At 46.9% G+C, this 13843-nt stretch overlaps 7 protein-coding genes across 7 annotated transcripts; 3 read left to right on the forward strand and 4 right to left on the reverse strand.

Moving 5' to 3' along the window:
- Positions 1-21: 21 nt before the first annotated feature.
- Positions 22-2850, reverse strand: F9C07_2278417 (putative C6 transcription factor; the record flags this gene model as incomplete). Its single annotated transcript, XM_071510295.1, has 3 exons — positions 1442-2850; positions 573-1377; positions 22-201 (listed from the first exon to the last, which is right to left on the reverse strand). Exons 1-3 carry the CDS (start codon positions 2791-2793, stop codon positions 22-24), a joined length of 2337 nt encoding a protein of 778 aa, XP_071364111.1. The 5' UTR covers positions 2794-2850.
- Positions 2851-3584: 734 nt separating this feature from the next.
- F9C07_2278418 (dihydrodipicolinate synthetase family protein) lies at positions 3585-5001 on the reverse strand. The gene has a single exon (XM_041285063.2). It carries the CDS (start codon positions 4708-4710, stop codon positions 3781-3783), a length of 930 nt encoding a protein of 309 aa, XP_041143766.1. The 5' UTR covers positions 4711-5001; the 3' UTR covers positions 3585-3780.
- A 115-nt stretch (positions 5002-5116) lies between these two features.
- F9C07_1354789 (uncharacterized protein) lies at positions 5117-7320 on the forward strand. The gene is made up of 2 exons (XM_041285054.2): positions 5117-7016; positions 7081-7320. Exon 1 carries the CDS (start codon positions 5430-5432, stop codon positions 6960-6962), a length of 1533 nt encoding a protein of 510 aa, XP_041143767.2. The 5' UTR covers positions 5117-5429; the 3' UTR covers positions 6963-7016; positions 7081-7320.
- Positions 7321-7488: 168 nt separating this feature from the next.
- On the forward strand, positions 7489-8954 carry F9C07_2253580 (uncharacterized protein; the record flags this gene model as incomplete). The annotated part of the gene is made up of 3 exons (XM_071510094.1): positions 7489-7548; positions 7672-8260; positions 8324-8954. 3 exons carry the CDS (start codon positions 7489-7491, stop codon positions 8707-8709), a joined length of 1035 nt encoding a protein of 344 aa, XP_071364112.1. The 3' UTR covers positions 8710-8954.
- A 163-nt stretch (positions 8955-9117) lies between these two features.
- Positions 9118-9897, reverse strand: F9C07_2226797 (NYN domain-containing protein; the record flags this gene model as incomplete). Its single annotated transcript, XM_041285064.1, has 1 exon — positions 9118-9897. One exon carries the CDS (start codon positions 9895-9897, stop codon positions 9118-9120), a length of 780 nt encoding a protein of 259 aa, XP_041143769.1.
- Positions 9898-11359: 1462 nt separating this feature from the next.
- F9C07_1769 (uncharacterized protein) lies at positions 11360-12102 on the reverse strand (the record flags this gene model as incomplete). Its single annotated transcript, XM_041285065.1, has 2 exons — positions 11360-11652; positions 11721-12102. 2 exons carry the CDS (start codon positions 12100-12102, stop codon positions 11360-11362), a joined length of 675 nt encoding a protein of 224 aa, XP_041143770.1.
- A 230-nt stretch (positions 12103-12332) lies between these two features.
- On the forward strand, positions 12333-12637 carry F9C07_1768 (uncharacterized protein; the record flags this gene model as incomplete). Its single annotated transcript, XM_071508375.1, has 2 exons — positions 12333-12444; positions 12582-12637. The coding sequence occupies 2 exons, from the start codon at positions 12333-12335 to the stop codon at positions 12635-12637; spliced, it is 168 nt and encodes a 55-aa protein (XP_071364113.1).
- Positions 12638-13843: the final 1206 nt, after the last annotated feature.

The raw sequence follows: 13843 nt of genomic DNA on the forward strand, positions 1-13843 counted from the left end.
TAGGACTGCATTTCTGGGGAATTAAACCCCGTGGGGAGAGGAGATATAAGAAGTCGAAGCGTAAAAAGATACACTAGATGGTGGAACTAGACATTGTGGGCCCGGAAATAGCACAACATAACAATGAGCTTGCAAAGCACATTGATGTAACAATCGAGAACCTGTATGACAGGCAGTTTCAGTCGATTCTGGGATTATTTTCTCCACCCGTGGAATCCGGATGTTAATGGTGGAGTGGCGGGTAGTAATCCGACATATCCGATTAAACCCAAGAACGGGATGTCAAACTAAGGTTTAAATCCCCACGCGATACGCGTCTCGGATATGCGTATGTATGCATGGAGGACGGTGGATAACTGAGTTTGGTAACAAACCTTATAACAGGATGCTGGGGGTATTATGTACAAAATTGCTATACGTGTGTAGGTAAATGAGCAAAGCTCGAGGTCCACAAAATACAGAGACAAGGTTACCACGTCGGTGAGATTCCTAGGTCATCTAGAGCCGAATAGAAAGCCTACTCACCTGTTAGCATGACGGTTATCATCTCTGATCAATTGTGGGTAACGTACAGAGGCATCTAGGTCCAGCCAGTCGACAGCTTGCCATGCGTCAAGCATGCTCGGAACGGTGTTCACAGGCCTATCTATCGAGGCTATGCACTCAAAGGACGCTTCCGCTAGTCCGGAACTATCAAAAACGTTGAGCTGCGAATTGGGTTGTGTCACACCCTCTACCATTCCTTGTCCAGAATCTGTATGAGTGTTATTGATTGTCTCACGTTGGGCCTCCAGGCGCAGTTCCTCCAAGATGGCTGCGTATCTTCGGCCGGGGGATGATGGCGAGCCGGTCCAAGCTAAATGAGCTCGACACTTCTCGGCGAGGTCAAAGAGCTTGACGTACGACGATTCATTCCCCAGCTGTTGGTCATTGCGTGCCTTGCACTGTATATTCCAAATATAGACCACGGCCAGTGCGCAAAAGGTCACGTAATGGGTCCACCAAAAAGAATGAAGCAAGTTTGTATCTTTCGCCATCGTGTTAACTAGTTCTAGAACCGCTTTCGCAGCGGAGATACATTCAGCGATTCGGTCTTTTGCTTCGGGCTCGTCCTCAGAACTAACTACATCGCCGAGTAGAAACGGGCGATTGACATGAATAAGTGCATGGGAATAGGCAAGGTGCAGTGCTGTAGCTTCTCTTCGGAAGCTTGGTATCAGCGTAGATAGCTTGATCGTACCCAGGTGTAAGGGGAGATTGGCCCGCCAAACGTGAAGCTCGTGAACGATAGAATATGCAGCCGCCTTTCGACCCTCACCAGCTGAACTACCCACTGAGTACACTTGTCGTGATATGCGACCGATGATGTGGGCGATCCTGATTGAATGTTAAGACTGCTAATAAAGATAATGGGGACCTCGATATGACTAGCGACACGTACTTGGCATGAAAAATAAGGGCATCGACATGACAATCCTCAGGATCCTCTACGCTTAGAAGACCACTAGGCCCAATGTCCTCGTCGTTAACACTATCTGGAAAGTCCTGGTCGATGTCGTCATCATGCAGAAGCTGTGGCCGGCCCATAACTACGCTGAGATACTTGTCGATGGTATATGTGACCCAGAAGACTCGTTTCGCGCATTGAGCTTTGATATAATTTGAAAGACCATTTGAGGCAATGTTCTGTTTCCTTGAGCGCCGCCGATGAAGGCCCAGCGAAGAGACGATCTGATAGACGTTACCGAATACATACCAGGCCCTATTCACTCGAGATGTCTGGAGGAGATATAGCACTTGGATCAGTCTGGCCTGGGCTGATTCCAACCGCGGATATCCCTTCTCTGTCTCGGTCAGGTCCATTGCCGCACAAAACAAGGGATCGGTTTCTGTCAGCGCTGATGCCTCGTCATTGTTAGGAAATTTCCGTTCAATCTTGAAAGTGCGAAACCGTGCGATGGCCAATATCGTCAGGATAATGCTATATTTAGCATTCCCAATGGAGTGCGTGATTGGGCGATTTGTTCGCCGATTGTCCAATACAGCATCCAACCAACCTTCTACGGTCTGTCGGTGGAATATTCGATACGTAACAACACAGGATTCGAAGTAAAAGCATAATAAGCGGCGCGCCGTAGGGGGATCGGGAAACGGGTCAGAACTATGAGAGTCTTGGTAGAACGGCCGGTCTCCAGCAGAAACCAAGGGCTGGTTCATCTCCGCCTCACTCGATCTTGGGGATGCAATGTCTCTGTTTTGCATGGAGATCTTGCGCCATGCTTGATGGAAAGAAGTGAGGCCAGACGTTGGATCGGCATACTGTCCCTCGATAACGAGTTCTGGTGATGGCGCACCATCTCCGACGTTCACTGAAGAGCTAGTGGCCCGTTCGTCGATGTTGACCTGAGGTCGTTCATTGTCTTGCACATCTTCACTTATATTGGAGGTACTTCTGGAGCTTGTATGCTGCACATTAGGCCTTTGACCTGCGCTTATCGTTGCCCTCTCCCTGGATCCCGATAAGGGCGGAGGTGTAGGAGGCCGACCACGTGAGTATTTGCTGGCATAGGTACATGTCAAGCGCCTCCTGTTGCAGTGGTCACATGGTGCTGTGCCTGAGCATCGAATCTTCTTGACCTTGCACGAGTCGCAGGCGCGACTGACTTTCGGGTCTTTCCGGCGGTTCTCCGAGCCTGGATCGTAAGCATCCTCAAGTGGGTGTTTCCGACTAGAGGGAATAGGAGTCACGTTGCTAGTGGGGCTTGTGGCATGGTTTGGAGTTCCTGAGGTCATGATGCAGGTGAGCAAGGGTAGGAAGAGCAGCGTGTAGTGGGCACGGAAATCACGGATTCATATACGTAGGGGTGGCAATGCGGGGAATCTGGGGAAACCATCGCCCCCACGTTTTACACGCCGTCACTTTTCCTGTGGGACTCGCTTATTTTTCCCCGAACCTGCCTTGCGGCCTTTTCCTTCCCAAACAATAGGAAGATAATTATCATGATGACTGGTCAATAGAACGAAGTCCATTACTGTCCCATGTCTGGCAATTCGAACACGCCATCTAGTTAGGGCTATTGTGTCCTTTAGGGAAGATATTCTCTCCCCCAGTGCTAGTTGAACATGCCTCAACTTCATACGTCTCTTAACACGTATGCTGTAGATTTAAGCCCATTGACAAGCGAATGAAAGCTGAGAGCTCTCATGCTCAAGCCGTCACAAGACCAAGACAGTAGCTTGTGGATGAGGTCAGCTGTTATGCTAGACATTGGATACTAACAATGTCCGGATACTTAAGGCGTGATTGTAGGGTAATTTATAGGTATTTCCATGTTGGCAAATGGAATATATCTAGGTACTGGTGGCCTTGTTCTAAGTCTGAGAGTTCGACCAAGGTGGCTTTCAGCATGCACATCCTTATCTGTCAAAACACTAATGAATATGATCATAGATTATATGTACTGCTTCTAACATACGATTTTGCAAGTGATGAAGTTGGATCATGGTAGTAGGTAGCATCATAGTAAAATATACTTATCTAGGAGATTCCAGAAAGTGGATGAATAACCTGCATTATGTTGTTGGGCTCCATAGTACAAGGCAGAACTATCCTAGAAACAATAAGATTCTTTGCTTGTGGCCTACAGTAATCTGAACGGTAGAGCTACTCATCGAAGAAGAGATGATTGGGGAAATCAATCGGCATGTATCTATATCTAAACAAGTACGTACATTATTCTCGCTTTCCAATCTCTTTCGTTTAACCCTGCAACTCCTTATCTATGCAACTCTGGCCAGACTAGCTGCACTAATAGCTGCATGAATTTCCTGTTCTGCGCCAGGCTCAAGAGGCAAAAGAGGCGATCGAACGGTCGCATGCTTCAGTATACCACGAGCAACGAGAGCGTGTTTAAGGGCGACCGTGCCCTCCATATGAGAGCCTCGATGATAAACACTCTTCGTGACTGGTAGGAGTTGATCATGGATTTCGCGAGCCTTCTTGTAATCCTTGGCCTTTCCAGCTTTGATCAACTCGATCAATGGCTCCGGAGCGATGTTACCATAACCGACAAGGAAACCGTCCACATCAAATGATGTATGCAAGAGATACTCGTCGTGGCAACTCAAGATCTGCAGCTCGGGCCGTTCGCGACGAATCACTGGAATCTCCGTATCCCAACGGCGCATGTTACGGACGCCGTTCTTCATAGCAAAGACACCGGGTTGTGCTGAAATATCAAGCATGGTCTTCAGACTGTAGGTCGCCTTCGTGTTGTCTGGGTACTGGAAGAGGATCAAAGGAAGCCCACTGACTTCGTAGACTCGTCGATAGCGGTCCTGGGGTGCGCCGTCCTGGTATCCAAAGCGCAACCATCCGTGAGATGGGTAGAGTAGACCAGCCGCTGCACCAGCGTCCTTTGCGCGCTTCGCTTCGAGCGCGGCCACCTCGGTACCCTCTCCTGTGATTCCTGCGATAATGGGGATCTTATTGTCGACGGATTGGACGAATGCCTTGATCACGGATATTTGCTCCTCGGCTGTGAGGAAGGTTCCTTCTCCTGCGTGACCCAAAACAACTAGGCCTTTCACACCGTCGATGCTACCAAGCCAGCTACCCAGGCGTTGGATGGCCTCGTAATCGACGTCACCTGATTCAGTGAACGGTGTCACTGGAGCAGGAGTCAAACCGCGCATGTCAAAGCCGACCATTTTGGATGAATGTTAGGAAGTCTGTTGAATTGAGAAATAACTTGGGGGGTTTCGAATGTGCCTTTATAAAGTTGATGATCTCAAAAGAACAATTTAATGGAAGGTCTCCATTACTTATAGATATATCCAGGGAGGAATTCACACCTCACCTGGAGGTCGGATGGAATCCCCAGATACTCATCGGAGGTCTCCAAGACGGATTCTCGGAAACCTGAACTCTCTATGGACATGTCTACTATAGCAAATTCTAGGATCATACCCCATACTGCAAGAATCCGGGGTGTGCTAAGCACCGTAAACGGAATCCGTGGTATCCGCAGATCAACCCCGGATTAATCGGGTGGAGTGGGTCCACGAAAGGAAATCAGTCTAGACTATGCCAGCGAATTCTCCGTAGCTCAAGTCTCGTACGAAGACGAGCTAAGCCATTTTTATAAAGACCTCCAAGTAATCTTGAAGGCCTACTGTACATTTCAATACTGGTGACGCTTTGCGTGCCCTGATCGAAGGCGGACAGACAAGGCAGAATATCAAGATGACGGTACATTACAGTTTGAACTGTGGCTATGTTCCGTGGCTATGGTCCTTGGCTATGCTTTGTACCAGGTCTCATAAAGGGAGGGAAACACCCATTATTTGCGAATCATCTTACTACTATCTACACTCAACGAAATTATTCCTGAGAAATCAAATTCTCCTATACTAGTCCGTGAAACAATATGACATCAGTACTCAGGGGGTTGCGATTGGGTCGAGAGGAGCCATCAACACATCAGCACTCATGGAAGATAAGCCCAACCAGTTTGGCTCCCGCAAGTTCTAGGGAAGAGGAAGTACAGATTCCGGACCCAGCGATCTTCAGAGGAATTTCTATCCCTCCTAGTCACACACCCAGTGTTCTCGATGCCTCAGACATAGACAAATTCGACCTTCTATACCCATCAACGAATCACTTTGCAATGCATTTATGCCTCATTGAATGTTTCTATAAGCTAAGGAACGACGTCATGAATTCTAGGGAACTGGATGCTGTCATCGGACCATTTGTCTCAGCAGAAAATACTCAAAGCTCCCAGACACGCCCTACGGCTGCAATTGCGAATATGGCCCGTACAAGTCAGATAAAGAAATGGGAACTATTCGTAAAAGCAGCCGTTGGCCGTTTTGGCATCTGGTGGCAGAATATTGACAAGATAATACGACATGCAAAAGCATACACTACCCCTGCCGTAGCGCAGCTGGAGACTAGTACTCTCTCCAAAGACTATCTTCCTCCACTAGATGTGCTTCTAGTGTGGTACAGCTATATTCTCCATCCCTCCTACTCGTCTGACTGTGAAAGATTTGGTAAACAAAGTGCATTTATGCTTTGTTTTCCGTGGCACGCCCTCTACGAAGTCATTGATCGGAAAACACTTGTCTACAACTTGCCGACGGCGGCAGCGAATATGTTCAAAACCATGTCGTCACAGTCTGAAGACCTTATTACTTGTCTTGCGTCTCCACCTCCGTATACCGCGTCGATGGGCGCCCAGTACTCAGTTGACCTTGAGCACGCAGTCGCCATGCAAGACAGCTTTGTTAATGACACACATGAGCTTCTCTGGCTCCGCTCACCAGCCTGCTCCGGATCATTAACCCGCTGCATGGAGAGATATAAACGGTTTCAACTTCTTGTGCATCTGTATCCAGACAGACGTGCTAGTTTGAGACCAACATGGGATATTGAACTCGCCTTGAGAACCCATCAACTTTATGCAGATGATTTTCACACGTTCGCTAGCCAGCTTGTTGGAGGACACTTGAATTACGCAAAGGTTCCAAGGGCCTTGGAGACCGAAAAGCCTATGGCGAATACTATGACAGATACCAACACTGCTGAGTTATGGGAGAAGCAGTTTAGAGAGCCATATACCAGTTGTCTGTGTTGGGCTTGCGAGTGCATCAAGGATGCCATTGGTGAAAGTGGAATGGAGCTATCTACGAAATGCGTCTCCCCGAAGCAAATAAAAGAAATCCAGAAAGCGCTCCAATTCTACGCTTCAGTTGAGAGCGCACGGGAGTCTGGACAGCGGCTCCCGGCTGCTCCTCGTCAAGACAAAAAGAAGGACGAAAAGTGGGAACTAGACTGGGGTCACGGTTGGCGAGAAGTGGCTGTCAAAGGCAAATTTGATGAACATGGGAATGTTGTTAAGAGGATTGTGAGAGAGAAGCCGTACACTTCGCAGATTAACTGGATGCTGGGAGTATAGTATGGGATATAATCCAATGCTTCTGGATTTTTGTTTTGAGAAAATGCACTTCGGGTTGTTCCCCTTCGAAGTGTATTGCTTGCTTGCATATTACAGTGATTTTCTAACGCTGCGTCAGGCATTTTTCGATTTCTACATTCGCCAAAACGAGCGTGTTTATCGTACTATACCTGAGACTTCGGGTCTCTTTGTAGGAATCGCGAAATCCTCAAATACACACCTCTCAACACAGTTTTGAGTCAGCCGATATACCGTGGAGAACGCTGCATGAGATCCATTGCCGCTTCTTGTAATGACCAAGAGCCACCCAGGACAGAGCTAGGGCAAAAAAGGTAATTAAGGAACCTCCTTCATCTATTATTAGGAACAATTGACTCCTTGTAAAAGATTGCCTGGGTCGGGCCGCCTCTTACCCCGCTTCACCTACCCCCACTTCCACCTGGTCCAAGTTGTTCAGCTCTTGTACTGCTTTTCCCTATTTATTCGTTTAGGGGTGTAAGCCCAAGCAGCTACAAGCCTTGGAAGTATGGACGAAGTAATCTATACTCTCGATCCGGAAGGGGACATTGTCCTGGTTCTGGATAATGTTTCTGAGAATCTCCCAGGGAACCTGTGAGATATTGATGATTCCACACTTGCTGGGTTTCCATCCATGCACCCTGAACCACTACCTGAATATCCAGAGGATATCATAAACCCAGGAGAAGAGCCACCACCCGAACCTCCTGAGGATGTCGGTAGCTTAGAAGACGAGAACAGGACTGTCGAGGTCCCCTATCGTGAGGGTACGGACCAATCCCTCGATCCCCTCCAAGACCACCAACATGTCGAGATATGCCTCCAGATCCGTGCATCCTCTAAACACCTCACGCTTGCTTGTCCACAGTTCAAACGTACACTACAACATGGGTTTCAGGAAGGAAATGAGCTTAAGTCTAAGGGCTATCTGAGAATACCTGTGCAAGACTGGCCGCCTTTACCATTTCTGATCTTGACAATGATATTCCACGGCCGAACACGGACAGTACCACGAAAGGTATCTCTAGAAAGACTGGTGGAGATAGCTATAATAGTGGATTACTACGAATGCTATGAAGCAGTGGAAGTGTTTTCAGATATGTGGATTAACGCCCTAGCCGAGAGACCCTTGGAATCGGTATCCGATGCAGAGAAATGGCTGTTCATATCCTGGGTCTTCCAACAAGATACGATTTTCGAGAGGTCATCTAAGTATCTACAGCTCAGATACACATCGAATATGGCGACCACCCCATTCCCAATCCCCTCCAGTGTGCGAGGTCAGTTCGCATCGATGCCTACTTTACTTTTCCCATAATTCTAGGGAGCTGACCTAATTTTAGATGCGATCGATACGTCACGAGATAAAGCCATCGAAAGGGTTGTTGAGTGCACGCATGATCTCCTGTCGAGGCTACAGAGCAGAACCATTCAATGTTGTTACGAATGCGATTGCATGTTACTTGGGGCCTTAACGAAAAAAATGTGTGAAATGGACATACTCTTCCCAAGGCCAAAGTCAGACTTTCCGGGGATCTGTTTTACTGGGTTGGCAAGCCAATGCCGCAATATGGAGAGTCCTCGATGGTACAGCAAGGATGGCTACTTACCTCATGATTGCGATTTATCGTCAAGTCTGGCTCCCTTAGTAGAAAGTTTAGAAGACTCGTTGACTGGTCTGCATATTTCATCGTTTGTCCAGCTTCGAAGATCTCGACACCTAAAATAATGAATTGCTTCTTTTATATTCCTCTTTTTTTTTTTTTTTTTTTTTTTTTTTTTCTTTTTTTGGACCCTTCTAATCAACCTCATGTTGCCTGGCTGGTGGCTCAATGAAGAGTTTTAGACTAATGTCTTGAAAGGGGCAGGCAAATACAGTAATTATATGTTCGTGCGTCAAATTGAGTTCGAAAATGATTTTACGTACATCTTAGAATCGAAGAACCATTTATCGCCTATTCTTTTCAAATGATAACATGTGCGACATGGACTGAGATTTCAGGTGCGCCTATAGCTAGTGGGTACAATTATGTTTAAAAGAGAGAGAAAGAAAAAAAAGAAAAAGGAACATAAAGCTTCCTTCCACATGCTAATAGTTCGAATAAAACACCACGAGGGGGAGGCAATTTGGATTCACCTATTTAGCAGGACTCTTAGGCTTCCGACGCTTATCGCGTACAATGATCTCCGCGGGTTTGCCCTCTCGAAACGAGCGGCGGGAGGTTTCAAACAAAGACGAGGCGGCGATGAGATCACTGAGCTTATAGTATCCATAGGTACGAGAGTCGAAATCAGGGTACTTTTCTGTAAGCAGGCCGCCCACTTGAGAGAGCCTTGCCCAGCCATCATCATCGGAGGTTGCTTCTACCGTTGTTCGCAATTGAGTTGCTAAGTGGTCATCCTTGTGAGCCTGTAGAGCTGATGAATGATGTTCAGGCACGGCAACTCTGTCAGAGTGCGGCACAAGCTTATCGAAATGCACGAGGTTTTCTGTGTAGATAAATTTGCTACACGCAGCGACGAAGGGCTTAGGTGTGTGACTCTCCCCGAATCCATATACAATGAGCCCTGACTCGCGGATACGAGCAGCCAGCCGAGTGAAATCACTGTCACTCGAGACAAGGCAAAACCCATCGTACCGGCTGGAGTACAGAAGATCCATTGCGTCTATAATCATAGCCGAGTCCGTTGCATTCTTGCCGTGGGTATACGCAAACTGTTGGATGGGTTGGATCGATTGTTTTAGAAGCTGGTCCTTCCAACCCTGTAGGTTGGTTCTAGTCCAGTCCCCATATGCTCGCTTTGCATGAGCTGTACCATATTTCGCGATCTCAGAGAGGAGGGGATCAACGACAGAGGACCGAGCATTGTCCGCGTCAATGAGAACCACAAGTTTAGGAATAGTATCACCGGTCATGGCCGTGAACGTGTATGAAGTGCGACAGTCGGGTCACGGTTAACATTCGAGGCGTGCTATTTGCGCAAAAGATTTCCGAGCCTTACTACCATCATATGTATATATCTAGGAGTGCGTTCCGTATGGACATAGTCATGCTGGCGTATATACGCGATCAAAGATGAGGAGGTGGCGTGGGTAAAGGCATAATGCTCTACCCCAAGAAGCGATCTAGATCGCATAGAACATCAATAAATCAGAGTAGCACCCAATATGGATTAATTAGGCTTGGAGACTGAGGTTCGAGAATTACAGATATGTCCACCCTCCACCTTGCTACTGCACCACCAATACCGTATAAGATAAACTTTGAAGGTTACGAAATTCGTTTGGCTCCACGAGCAATTCTAGACCATCCCCAAAGTATAAGCTCTGGAATGGCAAAATTTGGCAGTTCATGCGTGCAAGCTTTATAACATAGAAGCTTATTCTATTAAATGATATGTTCCTGGGTTTTAACAGTGTCTGTCGCAGGAAATAGTATTCCGGTGTGCTATGACAATTGTTGTTAATTATATCCTAGCGCTCAGTGACAGTACTTTTATATCAGCAGACTAATGTCCATGGCGAGAGCTTTTCCGCGGTGTTGTTGTTTGGTTATATCCAGATTGTCTAACATCAGAGATCATACGACTTTTGCTGAAAGTGATAGAAATTTAACTTTGGGGGGGTCAATGGTGGCTTCACTTCTGGTATTTGGTGGCCTGATACGAGCTTCTGAAATGGCTTACCGATGTCTACCTCGTGAATTTCTAGACATGTAGCCAGACATTGCGACTAAAGTATCCAACGTCTTATATCATACTCATCTATAGTTACCTTTGCTGGTGTTTAGAGTTGTAATAGTTCTCTAGTTGCTTGATAAAAGTTGAGTCACTGGCTTTATGATTGGCTGTTTGGCTTTATATATCTTTGGTTTACTTTCTTGTATATCTATCTATTAATTCCACTGAATATGTAGCAGAGAAAAACGTTCCCGATATATACTATCAAGGGCTGTGGCTGTTATATATTTATAAAAAGGTGAGATATTTAATTCATTCCAAGGTTAGGATATTGTCTTGTTTGCCGCCCCTAATCCAACCAGACTTAGCAATCCTATATAACTAATCAGTAGAAGATACAAGAAATATGAGTAATGTATATACGAGTAACACAACAACCAGCTCGACATTCTTCGTTCTCCCAGTCTCGTCGGCTCCTTTTAGTATAGTGTTATCAAGCAGGGAAGCAAGTAATTCTGACAAAGGCAAGCAAACAATGAACTTAAGAAATCTTGCATCTGGGACATAAAAGAACGTAGAAATATCTATATCAGAGACTTTCCGCAATGCTTACTTAATAATACATGATGGATTCATCGCTACTAGTTATACATGGTACATACAACTTGCTTCTATAATTCTCAAATCCTATCGTGCGCTCAATGACAGGCCTTCCCATATTTCTTCAGCCGTAGGTAATTATACGGCAACGGAGCCAGATACCCAGCCGTCATTGACACAGCAGCTGCCATCCAGAAACTGGGGTCGTCCAGAGCCACAACACCGCCAGTCAGGTGATAGTCTACAGTATTCTCTGCCGCCTCCATTGCGACCATCGATACCATACTCATTCCCATAGCAGTGCGAAGGGCCACCGGCCAGGAGAGCTGGTCAGCTCCACGCCGGAGCAGGACTGTTTCAAGAATAATCGACGTGGTGATTCCGGACGCCACTGTTTCCGTTAGCATTTATGAAAATCGCTTCTCCACTCTTTTTAAGAGTTGAGGATCAAAGACTTACTAGATGCGGCCATGATAGTCCCCATCCCGAGCCCCGGATAGAACGTCTGGAGCATCCACAGGGCGGAGAAGTCACCTAGCGTACAGCCGACTAGGCAGCGTAACGTGTTTATCCCAGCGCGTTTCCATGTATGACGGCATTTCCAAAAGCTGAGTTGCCATGCTGATAATGACTGTTTGTTCGCTGTGATTGAGGCAGTCGCCGAGCCACAGTTCCCTTTTTGAGATTCGACAGTGCCCTTGTCCTGACTGGAATTACACGCCTGTGCGGGAGAGAAGCTCGAAAGGAACTTGTGGCAATGGGGGTTCGGCCGGAACACGCGGATTGGCTTCCACGGTAATAAGATGCGACCAGATAATTTATTCATCTTGCAGAGGAGCATGGAGAAGATTAAGAATGCAAATTTCTATCATCAGGGCGGTCCTGGGGTTTCTTAAATTGTTGTTGCCGCTACCCGGACAATAACGCAAAAAACGCGCATCGGCAATTCGGAGGCCGCGGGGACTTTTTAGGGAACGGCTCCACACGTGTTTTGAAGGGTAATCAGTAAATATGCCTGCACTCTATCAACATATTCGCTAGAATAATGAATATGTCCTTTAAACCTTTCACATGGTATACAAAGGTAACTTTCATTGGTACATGTTCAGCTGCCGAATGGACTGCTCTGCTATCCAGAAGACGCTCGCGCACACACCGCTAGAGGAGCAATACAAGAACACATGTTAGTAGTATATATCGACTCATATTCTAAGTCGCGAGGTATCAGCCCGGAAGAGCAAATTATTGTGTCATTGCTAAACGTTTGCGTTCATGTAACACCGCATTCAGCGTGATATATTAAAAAAAAAACGTCCAAAGTGATGAGACTGATGGAATGTCTCGATCATTCTGAGCAGGATAATAGTGATCATTGATGGGCTATACACCGTAGCGATGGAGTCATGTAATATAGACAATGTAAGCCAGCCTAGTCGAGATTTTTCATCACCAGGGAGAGGGAGCTGGCGTTAATCCGTCATTCAATTAACGTGCGGCGCAGTATAAGCATCGAGCTCTATCCAATATCGTGGTACCAATCGAATTGCGCGAGGAAGGAACTGGCCGAAATATATGGCATGAGCTGTCGCATGGCGTTGAAGACCAGTCTTTATTGCCTTTAGTTGTATCAGCCGTCGCCAGAAGGTTTGCTCCTTCATGTCTTCATGTTGGTTGTGATCTCCTTTGAGACTGGTACATATCTATGGAAGAAAGACACAGCTGCGATTGTGGAGAGATATGTGCTTTCGTGATACCATGGCCGGCGTACGAAGGACACCAAACAATCCTGACAAGTTGGATTGCCACTCGGAGGAATGAATGGCATGAACACCGGATAAAAGCCCCATCAAAGTGAAGGCTATTATCAGCTAAGTGGAACACGATACTGTTTGTTTGCTGCGAGCGTCGATTTGACAACAGTGACGCCCGGTTTCAGCTAGTGCCCTCAACCGTGATCACGGTGTCATAAATCTGTGTAAAGCCTGAAGCGTCAAATCTGTATACCTTTGTGTAAGTCGACGTAGGCATCAACGGGATTTACTCGGGCTAGGGTTGCACGAAGCTCTGGAGGAAATGTACCTCCGCATTGCGGCGCCTAGTTCCAGAAAATTGGGTTGATGGGGACGCCGAATACTGGCAGAAACGGAGTGCCAAGAAGAGCCTTTCCTTATCGATAGCTGCTATGTGGAAGCTGATCCTCGGATGATCTGACTAGCTTATTGTTTGGAAGCAAGGCCAGTTTGATGATAGAATATGGAGGCGAGGCATACACCGGAATAAAGGAGACAGCGTTGATAGGCTGCTCTGAGAAGCAAATCTAGAATTCGAGTTAGGCCGAAATGTTGGCAGATGAGGCGCAAATAAATCTCGTATTCTTCGCGGGATGAACCCTGAAGTGGGACAATATCATTCGGACTACGCCACGCATGATTCAAGCAACATCCCTTGATCCGATGTAACGCTAACCACCTCTGTCTAAGCAACAGCTTCCGGTTGGGTGGGCCCTTTCGGACCTTGAGATTGCCTATCCCGATCTGGAGAACTCAGACGACCGGTATCTCCAGATTGGCCCGGGAATGAAT

Source organism: Aspergillus flavus, chromosome 2 (genome assembly GCF_009017415.1).
Source record: "Aspergillus flavus chromosome 2, complete sequence".
Classification (NCBI taxonomy): Eukaryota; Fungi; Ascomycota; class Eurotiomycetes; order Eurotiales; family Aspergillaceae; genus Aspergillus; species Aspergillus flavus.